This window comes from Puma concolor, chromosome D4 (assembly GCF_028749965.1).
Source record: "Puma concolor isolate L17-30 chromosome D4, mPumCon1.1.hap2, whole genome shotgun sequence".
NCBI lineage: Eukaryota > Metazoa > Chordata > Mammalia > Carnivora > Felidae > Puma > Puma concolor.
Window position 1 is genome coordinate 69,080,543 of NC_141679.1, and position 17,970 is coordinate 69,098,512.

At 40.8% G+C, this 17,970-nt stretch overlaps 1 protein-coding gene and 1 long non-coding RNA gene across 3 annotated transcripts in view; one reads left to right on the forward strand and one right to left on the reverse strand.

The window, feature by feature from the left end:
• Positions 1-6,080, reverse strand: part of LOC147574973 (uncharacterized) — a 211,276-nt gene extending 205,196 nt beyond the window's left edge. For both annotated transcript variants that reach the window (XR_015242929.1, XR_015242928.1), the window contains exon 1: positions 5,746-6,080. This is a non-coding gene — a long non-coding RNA (uncharacterized LOC147574973). The remainder of the gene's footprint in view (positions 1-5,745) is intronic.
• A 44-nt stretch (positions 6,081-6,124) lies between these two features.
• RAD23B (RAD23 nucleotide excision repair protein B) overlaps positions 6,125-17,970 on the forward strand; it is a 47,449-nt gene continuing 35,603 nt past the window's right edge. Inside the window, exon 1 of the mRNA XM_025912150.2 lies at positions 6,125-6,539. Coding sequence (XP_025767935.1) covers positions 6,474-6,539 — 66 coding nt within the window. The 5' untranslated portion in view covers positions 6,125-6,473. The remainder of the gene's footprint in view (positions 6,540-17,970) is intronic.

The following is a 17,970-nucleotide window of genomic DNA, read 5'->3' on the forward strand; positions in this document are numbered from 1 at the left end:
AGAAATAATAAAGATCAGAGCAGAAATAAACAATATAGAATCTAAAAAAACTGTAGAGAAGATCAATGAAACCAAGAGTTGGTTTTTTGAAAAAATAAACAAAATTGACAAACCTCTAGCCAGGCTTCTCAAAAAGAAAAGGGAGATGACCCAAATAGATAAAATCATGAATGAAAATGGAATTATTACAACCAATCCCTCAGAGATACAATTATCAGGGAATACTATGAAAAATTATATGCCAACAAATTGGACAACCTGGAAGAAATGGACAAATTCCTGAACACCCACACTCTTCCAAAACTCAATCAGGAGGAAATAGAAAGCTTGAACAGACCCATAACCAGCGAAGAAATTGAATCGGTTATCAAAAATCTCCCAACAAATAAGAGTCCAGGACCAGATGGCTTCCCAGGGGAGTTCTACCAGACGTTTAAAGCAGAGATAATACCTATCCTTCTCAAGCTATTCCAAGAAATAGAAAGGGAAGGAAAACTTCCAGACTCATTCTATGAAGCCAGTATTACTTTGATTCCTAAACCAGACAGAGACCCAGTAAAAAAAGAGAACTACAGGCCAATATCCCTGATGAATATGGATGCAAAAATTCTCAATAAGATACTAGCAAATCGAATTCAACGGCATATAAAAAGAATTATTCACCATGATCAAGTGGGATTCATTCCTGGGATGCAGGGCTGGTTCAACATTCGCAAATCAATCAACGTGATACATCACATTAACAAAAAAAAAAGAGAAAAACCATATGATCCTGTCAATCGATGCAGAAAAGGCCTTTGACAAAATCCAGCACCCTTTCTTAATAAAAACTCTTGAGAAAGTCGGGATAGAAGGAACATACTTAAAGATCATAAAAGCCATTTATGAAAAGCCCACAGCTAACATCATCCTCAACGGGGAAAAACTGAGAGCTTTTTCCCTGAGATCAGGAACACGACAGGGATGCCCACTCTCACCGCTGTTGTTTAACATAGTGCTGGAAGTTCTAGCATCAGCAATCAGACGACAAAAGGAAATCAAAGGCGTCAAAATTGGCAAAGATGAAGTCAAGCTTTCGCTCTTTGCAGATGACATGATATTATACATGGAAAATCCGATAGACTCCACCAAAAGTCTGCTAGAACTGATACATGAATTCAGCAAAGTTGCAGGATACAAAATCAATGTACAGAAATCAGTTGCATTCTTATACACTAACAATGAAGCAACAGAAAGACAAATAAAGAAACTGATCCCATTCACAATTGCACCAAGAAGCATAAAATACCTAGGAATAAATCTAACCAAAGATGTAAAGGATCTGTATGCTGAAAACTATAGAAAGCTTATGAAGGTAATTGAAGAAGATTTAAAGAAATGGAAAGACATTCCCTGCTCATGGATTGGAAGAATAAATATTATCAAAATGTCAATACTACCCAAAGCTATCTACACATTCAATGCAATCCCAATCAAAATTGCACCAGCATTCTTCTCGAAACTAGAACAAGCAATCCTAAAATTCATATGGAACCACAAAAGGCCCCGAATAGCCAAAGTAATTTTGAAGAAGAAGACCAAAGCAGGAGGCATCACAATCCCAGACCTTAGCCTCTACTACAAAGCTGTCATCATCAAGACAGCATGGTATTGGCACAAAAACAGACACATAGAGCAATGGAATAGAATAGAAACCCCAGAACTAGACCCACAAACGTATGGCCAACTCATCTTTGACAAAGCAGGAAAGAACATCCAATGGAAAAAAGACAGTCTCTTTAACAAATGGTGCTGGGAGAACTGGACAGCAACATGCAGAAGGTTGAAACTAGACCACTTTCTCACACCATTCACAAAAATAAACTCAAAATGGATAAAGGACCTGAATGTGAGACAGGAAACCATCAAAACCTTAGAGGAGAAAGCAGGAAAAGACCTCTCTGACCTCAGCCGTAGCAATCTCTTACTCGACACATCCCCAAAGGCAAGGGAATTAAAAGCAAAAGTGAATTACTGGGACCTTATGAAGATAAAAAGCTTCTGCACAGCAAAGGAAACAACCAACAAAACTAAAAGGCAACCAACGGAATGGGAAAAGATATTTGCAAATGACATATCGGACAAAGGGCTAGTCTCCAAAATCTATAAAGAGCTCACCAAACTCCACACCCGAAAAGCAAATAACCCAGTGAAGAAATGGGCAGAAAACATGAATAGACACTTCTCTAAAGAAGACATCCGGATGGCCAACAGGCACATGAAAAGATGTTCAGCGTCGCTCCTTATCAGGGAAATACAAATCAAAACCACACTCAGATATCACCTCACGCCAGTCAGAGTGGCCAAAATGAACAAATCAGGGGACTATAGATGCTGGAGAGGATGTGGAGAAACGGGAACCCTCTTGCACTGTTGGTGGGAATGCAAATTGGTGCAGCCGCTCTGGAAAGCAGTGTGGAGGTTCCTCAGAAAATTAAAAATAGACCTACCCTATGACCCAGCAATAGCACTGCTAGGAATTTATCCAAGGGACACAGGAGTACTGATGCATAGGGGCACTTGTACCCCAATGTTCATAGCAGCACTCTCAACAATAGCCAAATTATGGAAAGAGCCTAAATGTCCATCAAGTGATGAATGGATAAAGAAATTGTGGTTTATATACACAATGGAGTACTACGTGGCAATGAGAAAAAATGAAATATGGCCTTTTGTAGCAACGTGGACGGAACTGGAGAGTGTGATGCTAAGTGAAATAAGCCATACAGAGAAAGACAGATACCATATGGTTTCACTCTTATGTGGATCCTGAGAAACTTAAGAGAAACCCATGGGGGAGGGGAACAAAAAAAAAAAAAAGAGGTTAGAGTGGGAGAGAGCCAAAGCATAAGAGACTGTTGAGAACTGAGAACAGACTAAGGGTTGATGGGGGGGTGGGAGGGAGGAGAGGGTGGGTGATGGGTACTGAGGAGGGCACCTTTTGGGATGAGCACTGGGTGTTGTATGGAAACCAATTTGACAATAAATTTCATATATAAATAAAAAAAATAAATAAAGATACCATTATGAGCAAGATTGACACAACACCTGGCCTCATGGAGCTTACAAATGAGTTGGGAGTCAGTCAACATACACTACTGAGCACCTACTGTGTTCCAGGCACTGTTCTAGGTGCTTGGGAAAGACCATGAGTAAGGCAAATGAGTTCCTGCCCCTAAAATACAGAGATGGGAAGCGAGTAGTATTGTGAGACAGGCCATAAACAGGTTGAAAAATAATAATTTCAAGTAGGTCCATGAAAAAACTTAAGCCAGGGTAATGTTGCACCTATCTCACATAGTTTTGTTGGGGCCCAAATGAAATTATCCACATAAACAGAGTAGGATGGAGCCTCACCTAGAGGGTTATTATACGTTTATTATAGATCATTGCAGTTTTTGGAGAAATGCTCTCCAAGGAAGTAAAATAGGACCTGCAATCTGAATGATGAAAAGGAGTTAGCCATTCAAAGATGTAGGAAGACAGTTTCAGGCTGAAGTGACCATTACTGCAAACTGCAGAGGTGAGAACCAGCTTAGCCTGCTTGGAGCATGAAAGAAAGCTGGTGCAGAGGGGTGGCAGTGAATAAGCCAGAGACAGAAGAAAAGAGATGAGGCCAGAGAATCTGGCAGGACTCAGATCATGTGAATTCTTAAAAGCCAGGTAAAGAGTTTGAATTTTATTCTCAAGTGTAATTAGGTATTAAGAATAGATGTGAGGTGTGCCCGGGCGGCTCAGTTGGTTAAGCATCCGACTTTGGCTCAGGTCATGATCTCACAGTTCGTGAGTTCAAACCTCACATCAGGCTCTGTGCTGACAGCTCAGAGCCTGGTGCCTGCTTCGTATTGTGTCTCCCTCTCTCTGCCTCTCTCTCTCTCAAAAATAAACATAAAAAAAAGAATAGATGTGACATGATTTGATTTACAGTTGAAAAGACTACTCTGATTGCTGGGGAGGCTAATGGGGAAAAGAATAGAAGTGGAGAGACCAGTTGGGAGGCAGGTGAAAGATAATGACGGATTAGCCTAAGGCTGTACAATTAGAAATGGTAAAAATGGCTGACTTTGGGGTATAATTTGGAGAATAAAGTTGACAGGACTCGATAATGGATTAGATATGGTGGATGGGAAGACAGGAACAAAGGAGAGATTTACCAGGGATGATGACTAGATTTTTGATCTGAGCACCTGGGTAGATACTGGTATCATGAACTAAAATGGGGGAAGACAGGGAGAAAAGCAGGTTTCAGGGGAAAGAGAGGTCCAGACAAAAATCAATGGTTCTGTTTGGTTGTGATAGTCTTCAGAAGGTTGTTATACTCTAAGTGAAGATATTGTTTAGGCAATTGGCTAACTCTGTCTACACTGAAGGGGACAGGTCCAAGCTGGAGGTATTTCAAAACAAAGGACAAGATAAGATCACCTGGTGACCAACAGTGGATACACAGGAATACAGACGGCAGAGGATTAGATATTGAATTACAATACAAGGAGATACGTGCTGTGAAAGGGGAAATGCCAGGTCAGTGGAGAAGGAAGTTGGTCAGGGAAAGAAAGTTCCATGGAAGAATTATATCTGAGCGCAGCAGGGACATTGTATCAGTCAGAATCATGGCACAGAGATGTAATTTGCAACTGGCCACATGGTTAGTGGTATAACTGTTATTTTCCTTTATACTTGAACCACTTTATGTCAAATGTGTACCTTACTGAGAGCAGCCGGACACCTGGAGCAAGTTCTCTGGAGTTATTCTGCTTGGGTTCAAATGCTGCATCTGTCACTTACTAGGTGGGTGACTCCAGGCACATTACTCAGCATCTCTGCACTCCACTTTTCTTACCTGTAAATGAGCATACTACAAATTGCTAACTACTAAGGTGATGCTTACTATGTTCCTTGTACTAAGTTTTTACATACGTTATTCAACACCCCCCTCCAAAATCAATGGAGTTGAGTTATTATTATCTGTGCCTTACTGATGAGGGACTGGAAGCACATTTACCCATTCCAATATTTATCGTGTGCCTGCTGTCAGGCACGTTTCTTCACACATCGGTTAACACAACAAAATCCTCGCTTTTGTGCAGTTTCAGTCTGTGGTTTGAGTAAAAGAACGATGATAAACTTAATAAATATGTATATTATCTAGTAATTATAAGATGATAAATGCTATAGAGATAACAGAACAGGATAATAAAGCTAGTGTAGTTACGGTTTTCAGCCGAGTATTAGGGTAGACCTCACTGAGAAGGTGACATTTGAGCAAAGGTTTGAAGGAGGCGAGACAGTGAGCCGCCACTCAAGCATCTGGGTAAAGAGGACTCAGGAGTGGGCACAAGTGCAAAGGCAGGCTCTCAGGCAGGAGCACGTGCCTAGTACCCACCAACCACCCGAGCGCAAGGGAGAGGAGGGAGACGTGGGGAAAGGCAAGGGCTATGTATCCAGTTGCAAGCAGTCTGACTTCTGGGTGACAGCAGCCACTGGACAGTTCCGCCCAGAGGAGTGAAAGAACTTGACCTCCTATATCGGTCCTTCTATTTACGCCCAAGGTCCACCCAGGCAGTGTGGCACAGGGGTCTGCGCTCTCAGGAGTAAAGGATCAGAGTCGTCACCACAGTGGCTCATCCACACGGCAAGCGCCCAGTAAGCGCCGGCCCAGTACCGTGGTTACCACGATCCTTTCACTCAAACCCCGCCTCAACCTACCGCCCTCCTGTTCCCCAGCTCCAGAGCTCGGCTTCCACTTAGCGCGGTCTCCACGTAGCGCTTCCCCGGCTACGGATTGCGCAACTCAGGCAGCCGGGAGGAGCCTGGACGTAGGCGGAGCAGCGACCGGCGGGAGAACGCCCCGGGTGCAGACGCCACAAGGAAGCCCCGACAGCCCTCGAGGCGCCCACTGACTGCGCCTGCGCACCCTCGATCCAGGCCGCCTACATTCCAGAGCCGCAATCCGTCCAGCCCCAATTCCGGGGCGGAGTTCTTGGCTGCGCCTGCGCACAGCCTCGCCGCACCCTACGCCTGCGTGATTAGCCAGCCCGGCCCCATCCCCCAGATTTTTTCGGGTGGGGGAGGGGTCGCGTCTCGGCGAGTCACGTTGATGGCGGCCACCAGCTTGTGGTGAGCTAGCGGATTCTCTGCTTGTCTCGCAGACCCCTCGTGCCTCTTGGACTCAGTGGCTGGCGCCGGGCGCGTGAGGAAGCACGGCGGCCCAAACTCTCGGGGAAGGCCGCAGTCGCGGAGGCAGCGGCGCGGCCCGGGGCCAGGGCTGGGGGAGAGGCCGCTCCGCAGGGCGAATGTGACAAGCCCCCACCCCCACCGCCTTCCTCCCGAGTGCGCTAGGAGCGCGGGCGACCCCGGGGCCCCGCCAGGCCACAGACCCCGCCCAGCGGCCAGCACCCGGAGCAGGCCCGGCAGCGGAGCTGCGCGGCGGCACCATGCTGGTCACCCTGAAGACCCTCCAGCAGCAGACCTTCAAGATCGACATAGACCCCGACGAGACGGTGCGAGCGGTGGGGAGCGCGGGGCCCGGGCAGGGCGGGGGCGGCCGCGCGCGGGCCTCGGGGAGCGCTAGGGGGCCGCCGGGCCTGAGCGGGGGGCGGTGCGGCGGTTCTGTGCGCTGGGCCTGGGCTTCAGCTCCGAGCAGGGCCCGGCAGAGCGCCCGATCGAAGAGAGCCCTCAGCACACCCGGGAGTGCGCAGCGAGCGTGGGGCTCGAGCTCCGGGAGCTGGTTAAGGCCTGAGGACTCAGGGCCGCGGCGGCGTGCGGCCCACGCGAGCCTTCGGAGTTGGCCGCAGGCTTTGTGGCAGGAGTAAGGGGAAGCAGTGGCCGGACGCCGAGGCCCTGGTGGCAGATGGCGTGGAGCACACGGCCGCCGGGCACAGGAGGCCTGGGCCCGGGAGCTCTCGGTAGTGGGGCCAGAGGGGGAGGGGAGGTCAAGGCCTCCTCGGTGATGGAGCCGGGCTCTCTGGGTGCTTAGGTGCGGGAGGGAGTTGTAGGCGTCGCCACCACCCCTGCTCGGACCTGGTTAGGCGCTAAGGTCTAGGAGGTGGTAACTGAAGATAATGAGCCTTTTAAAAAAAGCTATCAGGTTCCGTCAGCCGCAGAGCGAAAGGTGAGTGGTGAAAATGAATTATTTGCCTCTTCTCCAGAACTGGTAATCCTTTTATTTGCATATACTATCGTGAATCGTTTAGCCGCAGTTCTCCCGCCACCAAGCCCACACCCATACGTAATTCGCACTTCCAGGCCTGTGTGGTGGTGAAGATTTTTTGCGTTAGAGCCCTTCAAATCCAGGCTCACACTCAACTTCAGGTTAATGACTCCTCTGTGGTAGAAGTCTTCTAATGTAGGTATTGGAAACCCTGCACCCATCCCCCGGCCCCCAAATAACAGAATTTCAGGGAAGAAAAAAAGAAAATAAAAACTTTGAATCTCTTCTGTCGTCAAACCCACGAACACTTCGAAAGTCCACGTGGTAAATTCTCGTGCCATCGTCTGTATTTGTGACTGCAAGATGTCAGTACAACTTATGCCAAGAATCTAAAAACGCCACCGGTGTAAATCTGTTGCTTTTGTTTTTGAATTGTGGTTCCTTTACACCATTAAGATTGACATGTTAAGTTTAAACCAGCTACTTTTTAACAATCTATATTTAAAAAAATAGTTGATTCTATTTTTGGTGGAGATCAGGGTTCTTGGTGTTAAATAGACCAGTGCCATTTGTGCCTCTAACTTATTTGCTATGTACCTGCCTTTCAGAGATGTAAGGATATAATGGTATTTAATTGGTGGTTAGGAAATGAAATCGATCATTAGCAATGGCTGTCTTTGGGTGAGGATATAGTGTTAAGTTTTACCTGTCTCACTTAACCTGAAGTTTTCTGCATCTTCAATTATTTAAGAAACATAGTTTCCAATCTTTGTGGAATTGTGGCACAAAATAATTTTATTTCAATAATATGTAGAAGTATGCTTTCTGATAAATTCTTAAAGTACAGGAGATAGCAATTATAGATGAGTAACTTTTCAGTATCCTGAGTAACTGACAACACCCTGTGGATTGATATTACTAATAAAAGTCAGATTTTTCTTGAATGTTTCTTTATGGCTTAGTGTGTACTAGTAAGTTAAAGGATGAAAGTTAAAGTGCAGCTGTCTGTTTAACGCTTTCAGACAAAACTTTTTATAAAATGTCTATTTGAATTTGGTTCTTTGCAGTAATACTGGTGCCACAGGAACTTTACCAGCTTGTAATGTTCTGAATTAATTCCAGAATTATTGAAGCCTCAAGGAGGTTTTTGTAAATATCTGTGGATTAATTAAAGTTATGCCCTGACTTTCTATAGCTCTACTGGCTGTTCTGTAAGATTTGTAGGCATTTTGTGCATTAATTATTTTAGAGCCAATATTGTTTTTGTATATATTCTTAACTATATTTGCTGTTTACCAGTTTATTTACAAGGGAATGTCTTATGTTACACGAATTATAAATATACGCTTCTAAAAGCGTATTTTTAGAAAGTTCGTTGTCATGGAGATTGGCTTTTTCAGCTTTTTGTTGCCATTTTTCTAAATATAATTGTGTTACTATTTATATAAATATAAAAACTAGCATTGTTTGGAGCAAGAAATGAAAACATTTAATCGTTGATATGGAGCATTTACATTAACATGATTTGTAGGATTTCTTTCTTTTCTTTTTTTTAAGATTTCATTTTTAGGTAATCTTTACACCCAGTGTGAAGCTTGAACTTACAACCCCAAGATCAAGAGTCCTGTGCTCCACCAATTGAGCCAGCCAGGAACCCCTTGTAGGATTTCATTTTAGTGGATTTAAATTTCAGAAATGTTTATAGTGATTTTTTTTAATATCTTTATATTTTTAATTTTTTTTAATGTTTATTTTTGAGAAAGAGAGTACAACCAGGGGAAGAGCAGAGAGAGGGAGACACAGAATCCAAAGCAGGCTCCAGGCTCTAGGCTCTGAGCTGTCAGCGCAGAGCCTGATACGGGCTTGAACAAACCTTGAGATCACCTGAGCCGAAGACGGCTGCCTAACCACCCAGATGCCCCTGATATCTATTTTTGATATAGTATTTGAGTAGAATTACTGTAAGGAAAGAAAGGATGAATGTTCTATTAATATAGGGAGACTCTAAGTGTCCTGTTTCTAATTTGTGGTGAAAACTAGGTAACCGGGGATATTAGAAATAGATTTTTTAATAAAGCAGAGAAAACAGGATTTTAGTGAGGCCTGTAAGGAGATCCACATAAAATGAACAGTTTTTGCTCTATGAGACTTGTGTTTTGGCTATTCAAAGGTTTGCCCTTGTTTGATGTTTACCTAGAAGGAATTAAGAAAATTAAGTAACTTCAAGTGGCCAATATAGAAAGTCTTAAGAGTTTGAGATGTGCAAGAGCAAAAATAAAGGAAAAAAAAAGGACTGGGATATAGGAATCATGAGAGTGATTCATTTGTTGAACATCTATATGTTTAGTGGTCTTTGAGTGTCAGCATTGGAGGAATACAGGCACGTTGGGACAGGGTCTGTCTGGGTCTTCTGGGAGCCTTGCTGACCTAGTGGCTCAATAGCTATAGAGTAGGAGATGTACAAAGTGGAAAAAGGAACAGGATTTGTTTTTAAATTGTTTGTGTTTGCTTTAGTTTTTGAATGCTGAAACTCCTCTCCCTCTTTTTATTTTAATTAAAAAAAATTTTTTTAACATTTATTTATTATTGAGAGACAGACACAGAGTGTGAGCAGGGGAGGGGCAGAGAGAGGGGGAGACACAGAATCTGAAGCAGGTTCCAGGCTCTGAGCTGTCAGCACAGAGCCCAAACCTGGGCTTGAAGTCACAAACTGCGGGATCATGACCTGAGCTGAAGTCGGATGCTTAACCAACTGAGCCACCCAGGCGCCCCTCCTCTCCATCTTTTTTAACCGCCAAAATTTTCTTGACACTTAATCAGCCATTTTGTACCATTTGTTTGACCGTTACCATGCACTGCCTTTAGTGTTAACCAATGCAAAACAATCTTTTTATTATCACGATAGTAATGCATCCCTTATAAAATATTCAGACAAGATAGAAACAAAATGAGTAGGTTGGATGAGAAGACCATTGCTAAAAGAGAATATTCTTAATTATGTGAAGTTTTGTTTTAAAGAGATGATTTACTGTAAAAAAAATAGAAATTAGCATTCTGAGATGTCTAATAGACTGCTACTTGTATAAAATTCTTTAAAATTTTGAAAGTTGGTGGGGCGCCTGGGTGGCTCAGTTGGTTAAGTGTCCGAATTTGGCTCAGGTCATGAGCTCATGGTTTGTGGGTTCCAGCCCCATGTCGGACTCTATGCTGTCAGTGCGGAGCCTGCTTCAGATCCTCTGTCTCCCTCTCTCTCTGCCCCTTCCCCACTTGGGCTCTATCTGTCAAAAATAAATAAACGTTAGAAAACAACTTCTTTTGAAATTTGGTCATGTGATGGACATTTAGAGGAAAATGGAATACAGTTTTTTTTTTAAAGCTCAGATCCAAAGTCACTTAGTTTTTTCTGTTTCGCTATTACTTCAACCCATTGCTTTAACTTGAAAAACCCTTTTGCTATTACTTCAACCCAACCTGGAACAGGTAGATTAGAACAAAACTTGAAATGATTGTAATACGTTGCAGATCTTATTGTATCTGTGAAAAGGTTAACAAGAAAGAATATGTGATATACAGATTTAATCCTTCAATATGCTAACTCTGTCACTGTTTGTGTGCTTTGAATAACTGGAAAAAAAAAATAAGTCTGACATGAAACTTTAAATGAAGAAGCTGAAATGCGATTATATTAACACATCAAAGCTGTGTATATACGTTGGAAGTTTTGGACAAGAAAATTGTAAAGATAAAACAGTTTTAATTACTGTAGACTGCACACTTAGCGTATTGTACAGTAGTCTACAAAGAATTACCTTGCTTTGTGGTTTATTTGTATAATGTTGGTGATTATGCTGTAAAATGCTGTTTTGTACTTGTATAGTATATGGTATTTGTTAGACATCATTTATTAGCAACTTGTTCCTATTGCAGTTTATTACATTTTAATATGGGTGTGCTGGAGATAGTACTTTATTATAGAAGTTTCCTAGATTATTAAAACAAGAAGAATAAATGTATTAAAATACTGTATCACAGAGATGAAATTAAGATTTGTTGGCATATTGGTAAATCACAGTACTGGAAGTACCTGGGAAATATGGTATGGTTTCTGCCAGAATTTTGCTCTTCCTATACCTAGCACATAGTAGGCATTTAGTAAACATCTTTTGAATGAGCTGAATACATTCTTCTAGTGAACTATCAAGTTAGTGATCCCCCAGTGTTTGTATGTTGATTTATCTAATATTTGTTGAGCACTTTAAATATCTTGTCCTACTGTTACAGTACATATTTTATAATGCAACAAATCCGTTTAAAAACAAATTTTAATAACCAGATAATGCTAAGAGCTATATAGAGAATTGAAATAGGATGAGGTAATATGATAGTACATGACTGGGTGGCTACTTTTAAATTGACTAGTCACAGAAGGCCTTTTTGAATACAGTGACATTTAAACTGAGATCTGAATAATAATTACTCCCATGGAGAAGAGAGTTTTCTGTGGGGAAAGACCTTTTAAGAGTGTGTTTTGGGAATCAAAAAAGGCCTGTATGCTGATCTGGTAGGTGAGGGGAAGGGAGGTAATAGATCTGAGTTAGGCAAGGGGCCAGAGCCTGTAGGACTTTGTCCTAAGGCAGGGGTTTTCAAGGTAAAATAGGAAGAAGCCTTTAGGGGATTGTAGGCAGAGGAGAAAAATTATTTCTTTTATGATTTTAAAGGTTACTTTGCTGTATGGAAAATGGATAGTAGGATGAGCAAGAGTGAAAGCACGGAGATCAGTTAGGCTTGTACAGTAGTCTTAAACAGGGTTTTGACCTGTTTAAGATATGATGAAAAGTGAATGGATTTGAGATATGTTTGGGAGAGTAGATATGAAAGAATTTTTGATGGGTTGGAATGGGGAAAATTGAGGATTAAACTTAGATTTAGGTTGTATAAATTATGTGAATACTTGTGTTCTTTTCTCACATGTGGAGGGCTGGGAGAGGAGCAGGTTTGGGGTTGCGGTGGGAATTTAAGATTTAAGTTTAAGATGCTTATTAAACATTAAAGAAGAAGGGTGCCTGTGTGGCTCAGTCCGTTAAACATCCTACTCTTGATTTTGGCTTAGGTCGTGATCTTTCACAGTTGTTGGGATTGAACCCCACAACGGGCTCTGCACTGAGTGTGGAGCCTCCTTGGGATTCTCTCTCTCTCTCTCTCTCTCTCTCTCTCTCTCTCTCTCTCTCTGCCCCTCTTCCAGTTGCGCGAGCACATTCTCTCTCTTGCTCTCTCTCTTTCTCAAATAACATTTAAACATTAAAAAAAAAAACTTTCAAGTAGAGATGGCAAGGAGATTTGTAATGAACCTCTGTCCCAGAGAAAAGTTTTGGTTAGAGATAGAGACCTGACAATAGGCAGCATATGTGGTTGACTTCAATCCGTGGGACTGGATGAGATTATCTAGCAGTCTTTTTCAATGCCTATTCCTTCTGAAAAATGAACCCTAAATTATCCACTATATGTAATTAATAGTATGCTTCTAGAATTGAAGAACCATGGTGAGAAGGTTGCTAGGTAATAGGATGGGTCCTGGGGTTGAAGTCGGTTTAGAATTGAAGATTTCACGTGGAGATTGGATAGTGAAGAGTCAGTCAAGGAGCAATCTTTGAGGTAGGAAGGATCCAAGAAAAAATGTTTCAAGAAGGAGGAAAGGATCAAATGTGTCTGATGCTTGAGAATTCAAAAGAGACATGCCCTTTGGTTTTGGCAGCTTGTAGTTCATTAATGACCCTGACAAGTAATCTCCATGCAGTGTTGGAGCCAAAATTTATGTTTGAGTAGATTGAGAAATGAATGGGAGATGAGGAAGTGTAGATAGTAGCTATGGACATATATTGTTATTTTGACATTGTCATTTTTCCTGATGTAGCTGCTTTTATCTCTGTGTTAAAAACGTGTGAAAGTTATCATAGTTCTGAGCTCCACAGCATATGGTAGACATATTTTAAAACCCCACACTAGAATTGTGGAAAATATGTAACAGTGTATGATTTAAAAAGAAGAAATGAAGGCCAATGTGATTAGTAACTTGCTGCCATCACACAGTCAATGGCTCTGGTAGTTTCAGTATATATGTATCTTGCCTGTACCCTGGTCTTGTGATCCTTAATGTCTCATCCGGTGATCTTTCCTTCTGCTCCCTCAATTATTCAGTCCCATGACTGGTAATCAGATCTTATTACCAGTAACAAACTTCCCCCATCCCCAGTAATCTGTTTTTAGTATCCTACTTTACCTTTCCTCTGATTCTAGTTCTAATGAGACCTATAATTCATTTGATCCATACTTCTCTTTGCTGGCCTTCCCTTCATGTTATTGCTTCCACTCTTGCCCAGCTAAAATAGGGTCAGTGATTATAATCACTTTCTTGCAAGGGTCAGCATAGCATATCTCTGGAACCAGACTGCCTGAATTTCAATCCTGGCTGTACCACTTGCTCTGTGACCTTGGGCAAGTTACCCAGTTATGTGCCTGTTTCCTCAGCTTAAAATGAGGGTACTGCCACTGGAAGTACTAACCTCATATGGTTGTTTGGAAGGTTTTATGATTTTGAGATCATACACAGAGTGCTTAGAACTGTGGCTGTGCCTGGCAACGTGGTCCCACTCTCACTTCATTGTTTCTGCTCGGAAAACCCCAGATGTGATTAAATTCAGTTCTGTTGTGCTTACACCTGTGTAGCTAGAAGACACATAGCCACATTGATTTGTCTCACCTAAAATTCATGAACATTAACCTTCGTTGGGCCCTTTTACTGCCTGGTAGTACTCTCCACTAGTCCGTCCATTCACTCTTCTGCTGTCATAGGCAGATTTCATATACTATCCTTATTTTCAGCTGATGACCCCAGATTTAAGATTTTGTTGAGAATATAGAAACAATTGGAACAGAAGAACTTTTGCAGAACCCTACCAGAACTACCTACTTCTTCTAGTCTCCTTTTGTTGTGGGCAGCTATCTATGGTGGATGGTGCTGAGGCTAGTCCTACTTTTCCACAGCATTTTGGTTGCTCTACTTCGCCTGTGAAGGGCCCACTCCCAGTTCACCTTTTCTCTTCTGCCTCATTGATTTTTCCATTGTAGAATGTTTGTTTTCCCAATTTTAATAAAACTCTCCCTTGTCTCCACATTCCTCTTTGGCTACTGCCTCGTTTCCCTGCTGCTCTTTATAGCAAAAACTTAATGGTAACTCTTGAGTCTGTTTACTTGTTTTTACATTTTGCTCTCTTTCAAATACATCACAGCACTGCTAGTCTAGGGAAGAGTTTCCCCCCCCCCCCACTTTGTAGTTATCCTGTGTCCTTGAGCACTTAAATCTCTTTTCTCATTAGTAAAATAGAAGTAATAACTTCCCTGCCTTCCTTGTAGAGTTGATGTGAAAATCAAAAGAGATCATGGATCTGAAAATTTTTAGCGAATTGTGAAATTAGAAATAAATGCATGCAATTTTTTTTCAACAAATTGTGCTTTCATCGGTTTTCCATTATTTTGATCACTGTTTTTACTATCTTTTTTTACAAAAAGTTTGTGTGAATGTGGTATCCTCGGACTGGGTCAGCTTGATGTGATCGGCAGTTTCGAACAGTTTTTAAGAGCAGTGTTCTGCTTTCTTTAGTTTGGAAATTATGAGATGGTTTGATAGGTAATGTATAAAATTTCTGTTGCTTTTGGAAAGAAATGTGCTAAATTTGAGCTTGCCGTAGCACAGTGAATTCTGCTGAAGGACACCACACCATCTGTTCCCTATAAGTTTCCCTATGTAGTTTCTCCAAGAGCTAATTTTATACTGAATGGACTTTATAAACCTTTTATACATTACATAAACCTTTTCTAGGAGATCCTAAATACTTCAAACAGGTAGATAAAAATTATTTGTCACTCCCTCCTCTCCCCCTCACACTTTTGGGTAAATTAGGTAGGTGACTTTTTTGTAGTGTATTAGATTCATTCTCTGCCTATATAGAAACTTTAAAAGTTTACAGGTATCTTGAGAGTTTCTATTTTTCTACTTAATCAGTTTTCAAAGTGTGTCGGTTTTAATCTCGTTGAAATCATATTGTTAGGAATATATTTTAGAATAGATTAATTAAATTGGCATGAATAGTTGGAGTAGCTTAAATATCATAGTTTGTATGGGAAGAATAGGTTCTGAACTTCAAATTATATTTAAAATCATAGCCTTTTGGATCATAACCCTATTTGAGAATTGATTGCCTTTATATACTGTCTGTTCATACATTATTTTATTTTATTTTTTATTTTTTTAAATTTACATCCAAATTAGTTAGCATATAGTGCAACAATGATTTCAGGGGTAGATTCCTTAGTGGCCCTTACCCATTTAGCCCATCCCCCCTCCCACAACCCCTCCAGTAACCCTCTGTTCTCCATATTTATGAGGCTCTTCTGTTTTGTCCCCCTCCCTGTTTTTATATTATTTTTGTTTCCCTTCCCTTATGTTCATCTGTTTTGTCTCTTAAAGTCCTCATATGAGTGAAGTCATAGGATTTTTGTCTTTCTCTAATTTCACTTAGCATAATACCCTCCAGTTCCATCCACGTAGTTGGAAACAGCAAGGTTTCATTCTTTTTCATTGCCGGTAATACTCCATTGTGTGTGTGTGTGTGTGTGTATATACCACATCTTCTTTATCCATTCATTCATCAATGGACATTTGAGCCGTTTCCATACTTTGGCTATTGTTGATAGTGCGGCTATAAACATGGGGGTGCATGTGTCCCTTCGAAACAGCACACCTGTATCCCTTGGATAAATGCCTAGTAGTGCATTTGCTGGGTCATAGGGTAGTTCTAGTTTTAGTTTTTTGAGGAGTCTCCATACTGTTTTCTAGAGTGGCTGCACCAATTGCATTCCCATGTTCATACATTATTAATACTGTACTCTCAGTAATAAAAAAAAAATCTCTTTACTTTTGCTACATTATTTTATTCCTTGGGTCCAGTGGGAAGATTTTTCCTATTGCACTAGTCAACTGACTTTTTTACCATCAAATCTATCTTTAGAATTCGCAGAAATATACTTTGGGGAGAGGAATCCAGAAAATACTCCTTGGTGCCTATGCTAGTTTCCCAAATGGAAGGATACCACTTAAGGAATCAAAAGGAAAAAGAAAACCAAAAACATTGCCCACATAGATGCACACAATCTATGAAATCCTTTTGTAAACATATTTAGGTTTGGGACTCTTTCCTTTTGCTAATGTTAATTGCCAAATTTTGGTTGCTCTTGTTTTTCGAAATTTAAGTAGGTATTAGAGTACCGCCTTAGACTTTTTTTTTTTTTTTTTTTTTTAAGTAATCTCTACACCCAGCGTGGGGTTCAAACTCAAGACATCAATATCACGAGTTGCATGCTCTACCAACTGAGCTGGCTGGGCACTCTAGAATTTTCTTTTTTAGTGCAGACTCCTCAAAATTGCAGTATATTCTTCTGTGATATTAGTAAGCAGTGGTTGTTTCCCTTAAATTACTAACATAATCTAGGCTTGTTATAGTTACTAAAGTATATAAAAAAGTAGAAGTCTTTATGCCCCTGGTCCAAATAACCACTATAGACTCTATTTGCTGCTAGACAGTTTTTTTTACCTATGTGTAATATATAAACATAATTTCACTATGTTCTTAAAAATCACTTGCTTAGCAACTAGCTTTTGCCCTTTATAGATAATTGTAAATACGTCATTCATTCATATATGCATGTATTCAGTGAGTACCTTGCACGTATAGCATTGTTCTTGTATTGCATTGTATTTAAATTAATGCATCTGCAGTAATATATTTTACCACTGATGAATGTTTAGGGTTGTTTTCAGTGTTAGGAACAGTAGTGTAGACCACATAACTTGTTCGTGTATCTTTAAAGTGTTTTTGTAAACATCTCTTCAGCATTGATTTCCAGATGCAGAGCTGCTGGATCAAAGGAACTCAAATTTGCCTGCATTAGCACTCACAAATATCAGCATTTGTTGTTGTTCTCAAATATCACTTCCACAGTAGCACTAGCCAGGATTCAAATAGGAGATGAGGCACAGATTAGATTGAGTTAAATATTGGGAAGCTCTTGATATACTGCCTGGCATGTGCTAAGTACATAGCATACATGAGCTGTTGTTATTCATTCAGCCTCTGTACTTCAGGGCTACCCATTAAAGCTTGCATAAGTCTTTTTACAGTATATGTAATTATAACAGTAATAAGGAAAATATATTGTAATATTGAGGAAACTGGATTATAATAAATATTCAGTTGCTAACCCAATCAACAAGCTATAGTCCTAGAAATCTTGTGCGAAAGTGCCGTGTAAGAAGACTGACATGCCAAAAAAAAAAAAAAAAGACTGACATGCAAAACGACATTTACTATCATGGGGATATAATTTATAAAACATTTTTATATTTGAAACCTACAACTTTAGTTTGTTGAATGAAAATGACTACTTTTAATGGTTGTTGGCCTAAACTAAGGTAGTACCATGGGATGCAAAGTAATGTTCACACTAGGAAATAATTAGATGGTAAGTTGGAACCACTGGATGAATGATTTGATGTGAGGATTGTGGAAGAATAAATAGACAAGCATCTCATGGGGATGGGAGGAAACAGGATAATTGATCAGATTTTATGTTGGCACTTTTTAATAGACTATTGTGATTGTCAACCATGTTTAATGTTAGATACAGAGTATGTTTTTCCTTTAAAATGCACACAGTTTCATAAGAGA